The following is an 8,886-nucleotide window of genomic DNA, read 5'->3' as shown; positions in this document are numbered from 1 at the left end:
CAACAACTCACCAGTACAGCTTAAAATTTTCTTTGAGCTAAACATGCACTTATCTCTTCCAAATAATTATTGTATTTCCATGAATACTTACATGCGTTTATTGGCTTGTGAAGGGATGGGTCATGACAGAACAAACCAAAGAAAATAATTCAACTAAGCCAGAGCATATACTCTCTATCAATTGCGAGATGGTTGTTTGTGAAGGTGGACTGAAGGAGGTAGTGCGTGTCAGCATTGTGAATAGTGATTGCAAGGTGAAAAATCCGAACACTCATGTTATTGTTCCATGCATTTAAAATGGTGTGGGCAATTGACAGTTAACCTCTAACAGGTGATTCTAGACATGCTTGTAAAGCCAGGAAAATTGGTGGTAGATTATTTGACCCCTGTTACTGGAATATCTGAAGCAGATTTGCAGAATGTCGCTTCAAATTTGGTTGATGCACAGGTAAGCTTTTATAATCTTGTACCCTTCACCCCCACACTACCATGACAAAGATCAAATGCATAGTTTAAAAAACTGCAGTGTCAAACATTTTGTCAGAGAAAAGAGATTCTTTCTGTGGTATACCACAGTTTTAAAGTCGAGTTAGCAAAGAAGGGTTAACAATCGTCTTTCGGAGTCAGATATGATCAATGTGTTAATATTTGGAAAGAACTGATAGCAAAGACTTTGTTTTTATGTTCCCTTGGACATAAAGAAAGAAGCTCTAACATTCTCTGTAGAAGAAAGGAGTTACTCTAAAATCATAGAAGTGCCAAATTTGACCAAATGAGTCAAATCAAATGTGCACTTGTCCTATGGACATCAATCAGGGGAAAGGTATTAGAGATTTCAAAACCTAAAATATGTCAGAACTAATATTCTTTTTAGACGGAAGGAGTTATTCTAACATCTTACAAAGTCTAATTTTGACCGATGAATCAATCTACAGTTTACAATGCAAAAAGTAATAGCTAATTTGAAACTGACTAGGATGTCAACTTGATGATGCAAGTGGTTATCTTCTGTCTTGACACTTTAGCCCAATCCCACTACAACATCCCCCAATCCCAGACTGGGACGTGATCATATATTCTCTGTACAAAGAAAAATGTTATCTTTAATTTCAGGACGCTGTACTGGGACTGATGTCATCAAGTACCATTTTAGTGGGCCATCGATTGTACCATGATCTTAGAGGTAACAAACTGTCCCGTCCAACTTACATACTTCAATCACATACTCTGAAGATTTCCGAGTGTTCTAAACCGTTCTCTACACACTGATGAAGTGCAGCATTGAAGATTGATCATTTAAGAGTCATTGACGTGTCATTCATATTCCAGTACCAGAACAAACTTGACTCTTATAATGCTGGTCTTAACAATCTTTGCGAGGTATGTCATGAACATTTTCTGAACTGCAAGTTATGAAGACTTTTATGATTTATTATAGATGGTTAAAATCTAGGTTCCGTCAGTTTGAGTTCATACAATTGCATCCTCTCCAGCTGACACTGGGGAATTGAAGCTGTTACATGAGTTTTCTCTTATGATATGGTTGTCAGAAGGCTTCAATTTTAATAAAACTGCATTTCTAAATGACAATGAATTGAAATGGATGTGTGCATGTGCACACACATATTTTCTGCATACTTTTAATTATCATGTATGCATCATCTTTTTCTTTCATGTTATGCTATTCCTGTCGATCTAGGACGATTTTCAAATACATCAGTGAAAGATTGCCAGAATGAAATAAATATCAAGTTCTTGATTCTTGAAGAGCTCATGGTGGCCTCTGGGATCGAAAGAATAACACATCCTCACAATTAGAAAGCAAAGTAAAAGGACTGATAAAATTGCATTATATAATTAACAGAACCAACTGTTGATGACTTGTTAGGTACTAAATAAAGAAGTATATATGCACAAAAACTGAGATATGTGTATGAAAACTTATCAATCGAGCAAGATCTGAATAATAAGTCAGGATCTAGATTCAACAAGGAGTTCACTATGCAGGCAGTATTAGGATATAGGTTTAGAGACGAGGGGGCACCTCATGACTGTTTGACTGATGCAATAATTCCAATGCGCATTGTACTGCATGTATTGGAGCACCGACTCAAAGGCCGTATTGTTATTCAAGATACTGAGGTTGGTTTAAAATATCAGCTCATTTATACAACCCGCTATAGCGTTTTTAATATTTTTCTGATTGCTCCCAATCAATCACTTTGACAGTTAGATAAAGAGAAACTATGCAAGCTTTATTTCCACAGAATTCCACAAAGAGTGTCTGTGGAGGACTTGAAAAAGGTTATTCCCAAGAAGTATACCTTTGATATTGAGGTGAGAACACCTAGGTTTACATCAATCTAACCTTGGTGATTGCACATGACTAATATAATAGTCTTGAATGACAGGCAATATCTTGGCCCAAAACAAAGTTTGGCAATACGAATGTGATTTTCAAATCTAGTGATAATGCAAACAAGGCATTTGACATGTTGAAAGGACCCCTTGGACAGGTAAGGGCTACAATGCAGGCATGTTGTGGCAATTTTTCATGATTAACTGAATAAGGCTTTATTTCTACCATGCAGGATTCGTATGGTAGACTGCAAAAGGCGTTATTGATTGCTGTGCCAGATAGAGATGGAAAAGTAACAGAAGTGTCACTTAAAGTGCGGAAGATGTTATGTTTTGATAGCAAACATATGAGAGATAATATCTCAGCATTAGGATTTCAAGGAAAGGGATCTGAAATATCGAAGAGGGTAAAATTGATGGATCAAAAGAATGATCGTTGCTCCCATTTTAAAGAAATTCAATCCTTGAGAAATCAACTTAAAGAGAAGATTGCTGAAGTGCAGACTTTACAGAATATTATCTTGGATCTAAAAAGAGAGGACATGTGATGTTTTTTGACTAAGCTGTTTCAATGCGCATTTGCTCTTTGATATACTTTGGGAACTGTATTTATAGTTTCTTTGGAAATGTGTAGGATTGTCGAAGACTTGTCCTATACTCTTGAAAAGAAATCTCTCATGAATATAGCAAATCTCTAAACTATTTATTGAGATGTTTTAAATAACTCAACATGAATGACAAGCTCCACGGAGAATGCAAAACTTACCCACACATTTTTCCCATTTTATTTATCTTGAGTGACAAGATGCCATGTTGAGGGATATAAATTTGGCTGCAGCCTCAATTGAGTAGAGGCAAAGAACAATCTAATTATTAACTCCTTCCCCACAAAGTTGAAAGCATGTAAATCCTTGTAATTGTGGTCCCATACGGTAGGTTATTATTTGGCATTCGATTTTGGCTGCAATCTCAAAAGAGTAACCAGATTTTGGATATAACGCGGCGTACACTAAGGACAATCGATTTTACTAGTTCCTTTGCCATGAAGTGGGAGCATGTGAATCCTCTAAATTTTGGTTACTATGAAAGGTCATTATAGATGGCAAATCTATGTACCCCTCCTAGTGATAGTAGATGCTCTTTGTGTGGAGAGCATGCTTACTAAGCAAGGCCTATCTTGTATAGAGTGTAGAGTCAAGGGTTTAGGGTTTATTATGTGAACATTTAAGCATTGTCCAAAAGAGACAAAAGTAATCCTAAGGGAACCATATATGCCTCTCATATTTAGTTTCCTAAATTCCACCCATCAACCTATGTATAAATTATGCATAAAGTAAAACACCTTAAAGCCTAATTTAAAAAATGCAACCCCTTGAATTAAAAGCAATTGGTGATTACGAATGTATACGAAATTGTTAACAGGGATTACCACGAAATGATATGGTATAAAAAATCTTATATAGATGTGTTTGGTATTGTATCATTTGACAATCTATTTCACAAGTTATTGAAGAAGACCAAAGTCGCATGTCTAGCTCGCATATTTCTCATGGTTGGAGTGACGGAAATACATTTTGGTTGGGACTAGGAAGATCACAAAGAGTAGAGGTAATGCTTGGGGGAGGGGTTACCTTCGTATCCAAGGGGCGATCGATGATATTTTAGAAACTACTCGGATAATTGTGTCGAGTCCCGACTCTTCTTGCTCTCTTCCTTCCTCAGAGGCCGAGAGGTAAAGAGGTCCCTTCGGTCCAAAGGGACACTGCTGCTATTTTTAGAAACCAGAAGTAGAGTAGTCACTAGTAAGTAAGTAGCAGTAGCAGTAGCAAGGGAGAGTGAGGACTCAGGAGTGGACTGCTTTTGATGGCTTCTGAGATTGCGTGTAAGGTAAGCAAATTGCGTTTCCTCTGCTTGCCTGCCTGCCTGTCTGTTTCTCTTTCTGTCTGTCTGTCTGTCTCACGGTAATTGCCGCTCTTCCCTTCCCAGGATCTAGCTGACACACAGTTATGAAGCGAGGGGGATCCATCGTTGTCTTCGCGGCTAGGGCTCGGTTCGGTAGTTCCTCTTCTCACACTCCTCGGATTTCTCCTCTCCTGCATTCCACTGCAGTGGTCCAACAGGATGACGTCGGCGCAGCAGACGAAGTCGATTCATCCTCCCACATTTCTAATTCAAGTTCTCATTTGGTGTGTGAATATCGCCGATATCAGTATCCTTCCTCTCCTACGCTAGAAACTGGCAAATTCACAACTCCGCCGAACTCCAACACATCAGGAATCAGCATTCTTTTGAGCAGATCTTTCAATGGTAGATCATCCAGGGCTACAGATCATAATACAATAAATTCTCCGTGGAGACATTCTAAGTTGCATCATGTTTACCATATGATCGAAACATCTATATCACCATTCAGGGTACCCCATCCTGATGATGCTACTAGGAGAATCATCCATGGCAGACGGGGATTCAGACGGACACACATGGGTCATGCTCATGATCCTGATCCTGTCCATCATCGTCATAATTCCGATGATAAAGATGGTTCAGAAGAGGCAGGGGAGCGTGTTTCACGAATTGGTCTCATTGCAGATGTCTTCCTTACTGTCGGTAAAGGGTTTGCTGGTTACGTATCAGGAAGCACTGCGATAATTGCAGATGCCGCACACTCCATGTCCGATGTTGTAAGAGTTTCTCATGCTTTGTTTGTTTGGATAGCACGTTTATTTTAAATGCTCGATACCTGATGTTATTTAAGTATTAAGCATGTGAATGAGTTTTTCAATAATATTCCCCTTGTAAACTTGTTTATCTTGTGTTTGTTTTGTAAAAACCTTTAAGTGATTGGATATTCGAAATGTTTAGACCTTGGAAAATGAGTCATTGTGCTACAACTTTGTTAGAAGTGGGAGATGTACATCAGATGCTGCCAATTGTGTCTCCCTGGCATGAGCTTGTGGCTGTTAGAACTTGTAGGAAGGGTAACCAAATTTGTTATCAATGTCCTTAATCAACAAGCTTTCTTTCTTGGATTCAGCTTCAAAGGTCACAACAGTCAAGATATCTAAATAGCCTGAAAGGCAATGGTGCTCCAGAGGCTAAAAGACCAGCTATGTAGGCAAGACTGTTGAAGACTATTTCACTCTAGGTAGATTATCTCTTCAACAAGTCAATTCCACACCAGAAATTTTGATAGAACTGGTGTAATGCATTGTAGCAGTTTACTCAACCTCTCCATGTTAAATAGGTTATAAAGAGGACTTTCAACCATTTTTCTGGTATTTGTTTTTGAGAAATACCTAGTTATATCTTGGTTAAGTTTGGATGTCTCCTCCAAATCATTTCTAGAAGATGAAAAGTAAGATATTGTTTTTAGGGTATTGATGATACATGAAAATATAGAATTCAAGAATATTTTACGAAAATTTCTCAGACAATATCAACTTCTGTAAAACAACAACCTTTTACAGGTACTTAGTGGAGTGGCGTTGTGGATTTTTAAGGCAGCAAGAGCTCCCAAGGACCAAATGCATCCTTATGGTATTTGCCATGCACTCGCATAAGTCAACGGTTTGTCATGGGATCATGCTTAATGCTTAATGCTGAGGCACTGCAGGTCACGGAAAATTTGAGACACTAGGAGCCTTGGGGATCTCGAGCATGCTTATTTTTACTGGAGTTGGGATTGGATGGCATGCTTTTGAAGTGATACAGGCAAGAAAAGAGTGTTCTTATATGAAGTTGCTGATGTCTTGGTTAACCTTTAAACAATTTAAAGCATATTTTAACTTAGTATTTTGTCATACAACCACATTTTGGAAATCCGCTTCTGATGTTATAGATTAAGTAAGATATCTGATTTGGGTTAAATAACGATTGTAACTTAGGGAATACAATGTTTTTACAGGGTTTTGTCTCTACAATAGATGGTGCAACCTTAATCTCTTCTATAGGGCCTGCAGTAGAACATACTGCTACCATTGCACATAGTCATGCACATGGGGTTCAGTATCATGGTATTGACAAAGAGTACCAGGCTCTAGCACTCACTGCAGCTTTGCTTTCCATTGGTGTCAAAGAAGGGTCAGTGCTTTCTTAATAGAAAATAATCGTATCTTATTGAGAATAACAAACATCGCAGTTATATTGCAAACTTCAATAAGAATATTAATGAGAATATCAGGCATGCTATTCAAAACATTAAGCATACTAGTTAGATGAATGTTGAGATGAGGTAATTAATAAGAATGTAAAACATGCTACTAAAAATATAAAGCATCTTCATCGGTATTCCTAATCAGTACAGTCATAGATTGACATATTACATTCATGGGGGTTACCAAACGAATGCATACGAATGCATGAAAAATATTCGTTTAAAAAAAGAGAGTTCATAAAGTCCCTACTTTTTAGTCTCTTAGATATATCATATAAGTTAATATTTATAACAAAGAGGAATTTGACAATAAAAAGGGGATATTTTGCTTCACATTAAAAAGCAGACTTAGACTAATAATATTTTTATAATTCATGTAAAACTTAAAAGTATTTATTTTTTTTAAATAAATAATAAATAAAATAAGTATAAGGTTCATTAATTCCCCACTTTTTACTCTCCCACTTTATTTGATATTTTTATCTGTCATTAAAAAGGGAACCTCACACTAATAATATTTTTATAATAGATATACAACTTAAAAGTATTTGTTTTATTTTTTAATAAAATAATAAGTAAATAAATAAAAGGTTCATTGATTCCCCACTTGTTACTCTCCCACAAAATTTGATATTTTTATCTGACATTAAAAAGGGGACCTCACACTAATAATATTTTTATAATAGATGTAAAACTTAAAAGTATTTGTTTTTTTTTAAATAATAATAATAAATAATAAATAAAAGATTCATTAATCCCCCACTTTTTACCCTCCCACAAAATTTGATATTTTTATCTGACATTAAAAAGGGGAGTAATAATATTTTTATAATAGATGTAAAAATAGTTGTTTTTTTTTAAATAATAAATAATAAATAAATAAACGAATGGGTTCTGTAATATTCTTGGGGTTATTTTGTATTCTCGAATATTACGGATGGCGAATATCATGCATGGGTCAATCTATGAGTACAATATTAAGCATCATAAGAATTAGAAAATTACGCCTTCTTGATAGAAAAAGAGGGAATTTTTATTTTATCAGGCTCTGAATTCAAGGGAAAACTAAAATTTATAAGCTACTTGTTGTCCAAGAATGAATTTTGATATTATTGAAAATACAAGGGGTATTGTTGATATGACACTATACACAAAGGGTTTTATATTGTTTCATTTCTTAATTATCAGTAATTATCTTTGTTACATTTTCAATTCCAGATTTTTAGGAAGGATTTTGCACCTCATTTTTGGATGAAGATTTTATTAATCTATGATGAGCAAACACAGATATAATATTGATTCTATCTGTCATAGTGCAATAGCCTCTTGTTGGCTTTTCAGCCTTGTAGTAAAATATGGAGGCTAATCTCATTTTTTACTTGGTTTTACGTATTTCCAGGTTATTTTGGATCACCAAAAAGGTGGGAGATGCACGTGGAAGTGAGCTATTGAAAGCAAATGCATGGCATCATCGAAGTGATGCAATCTCTTCAGTGATTGCCCTCCTTGGTGTTGGTAGGTTCTACTTAAGTTCTCTATTTCTTCTGATATGAAAAGTTCGTTTATTTATCCATTATACAGGAGGTGCAATGTTAGGATGGAATTTCCTAGATCCTGCGGCTGGTCTTTTGGTGTCTGGCTTGATTATTAGAGCTGGCCTGCAAACTGGTTACCAAAGGTATGCCATAAATCATCCTAGTGAAATTCTTTTTATCTTTTAATTCGATAGCTGTACTTGGGATGAGTGCATGGTCCCACCAGCCTTTGAGAGTATGAATCATAGAGTGCAAGAGGTTCCCTAAGGATTTAGAGAGTCTTACCATAGATGAGCTGTGAAGAATGAGCCCACCGAGGATGCATCTGAAATGTGTTTTGAAACATCAAAACAGATGCTTGAAAACTGTCCATCAACTGATGTGTGAAAATCCAATGCATGCTTGTTTGCCTCATGTTTCTGATGGCCGGCAGTGGCGCCGCTCTACTGATGGAATCCAGTATTCATGTTCTTCTTCATAAAAGTCATGCTAGGTTTGAAGATAACTCAAGTGAATCTTCTTTGTAGATGGGTCAAATGACGTGTTCATTATGGTTATATGTTGAACAATTGATTGCTCTCTGTATGTGGCCTTAAGATGGTGTCCCATTTTACAGCACAAGAAAGTGTAGTATTAATATATAATTATTTCACAGCTTGCAGGAGCTAGTGGACTCAGCACTTCCTGATTCTGTTCTGTCCCCTTTTAAAGAAACAGTGATGAGTATTAGTAGTGTAAAGGTAGACCATATTTTGTTCTTTGCAAGGTAATCTAAACATTGTTTATCAGTAGTTATTTGGCTTTCAGATGCTACAACTGATTACATTCATTTTATTGCCT

General features: G+C 36.3%; 2 protein-coding genes across 2 annotated transcripts; both read left to right on the top strand.

Moving 5' to 3' along the window:
• Positions 1 to 37: 37 nt before the first annotated feature.
• On the top strand, positions 38 to 3,129 carry LOC147847176 (small RNA degrading nuclease 1-like). Its single transcript, XM_087339481.1, has 8 exons — positions 38 to 254; positions 332 to 448; positions 1,114 to 1,183; positions 1,280 to 1,380; positions 2,008 to 2,142; positions 2,230 to 2,337; positions 2,412 to 2,516; positions 2,592 to 3,129. Exons 1-8 carry the CDS (start codon positions 123 to 125, stop codon positions 2,904 to 2,906), a joined length of 1,083 nt encoding a protein of 360 aa, XP_087195607.1. The 5' UTR covers positions 38 to 122; the 3' UTR covers positions 2,907 to 3,129.
• A 1,038-nt stretch (positions 3,130 to 4,167) lies between these two features.
• LOC147847175 (Cation efflux family protein) lies at positions 4,168 to 8,859 on the top strand. The gene is made up of 8 exons (XM_087339482.1): positions 4,168 to 4,245; positions 4,345 to 5,039; positions 5,826 to 5,895; positions 5,972 to 6,069; positions 6,263 to 6,438; positions 7,911 to 8,026; positions 8,093 to 8,189; positions 8,702 to 8,859. Exons 2-8 carry the CDS (start codon positions 4,365 to 4,367, stop codon positions 8,814 to 8,816), a joined length of 1,347 nt encoding a protein of 448 aa, XP_087195608.1. The 5' UTR covers positions 4,168 to 4,245; positions 4,345 to 4,364; the 3' UTR covers positions 8,817 to 8,859.
• The last annotated feature ends 27 nt before the right edge of the window (positions 8,860 to 8,886 follow it).

Source organism: Azolla caroliniana, unplaced genomic scaffold (genome assembly GCF_043228905.1).
Source record: "Azolla caroliniana isolate FFs.n. ecotype wild unplaced genomic scaffold, voAzoCaro1.0.p SCAF_1408, whole genome shotgun sequence".
Lineage (NCBI taxonomy): Eukaryota > Viridiplantae > Streptophyta > Polypodiopsida > Salviniales > Salviniaceae > Azolla > Azolla caroliniana.
The sequence above is the reverse complement of the archived record's forward strand: the minus strand, read 5'-3'. Positions and strand labels throughout refer to the sequence as shown.

What these genes read in the sequence shown, in the direction of transcription:
- LOC147847176 (XM_087339481.1), top strand. Translation starts at nt 123, where the DNA reads ATGACAGAACAAACCAAAGAAAATAATTCAACTAAGCCAGAGCATATA. An exon ending in AGTATACCTTTGATATTGAG is followed by an intron (nt 2,338 to 2,411) that starts GTGAGAACACCT and finishes CTTGAATGACAG; the next exon opens with GCAATATCTTGGCCCAAAAC. An exon ending in TGAAAGGACCCCTTGGACAG is followed by an intron (nt 2,517 to 2,591) that starts GTAAGGGCTACA and finishes TCTACCATGCAG; the next exon opens with GATTCGTATGGTAGACTGCA.
- LOC147847175 (XM_087339482.1), top strand. Translation starts at nt 4,365, where the DNA reads ATGAAGCGAGGGGGATCCATCGTTGTCTTCGCGGCTAGGGCTCGGTTC. An exon ending in GGACCAAATGCATCCTTATG is followed by an intron (nt 5,896 to 5,971) that starts GTATTTGCCATG and finishes GAGGCACTGCAG; the next exon opens with GTCACGGAAAATTTGAGACA. An exon ending in TCCATTGGTGTCAAAGAAGG is followed by an intron (nt 6,439 to 7,910) that starts GTCAGTGCTTTC and finishes ACGTATTTCCAG; the next exon opens with GTTATTTTGGATCACCAAAA.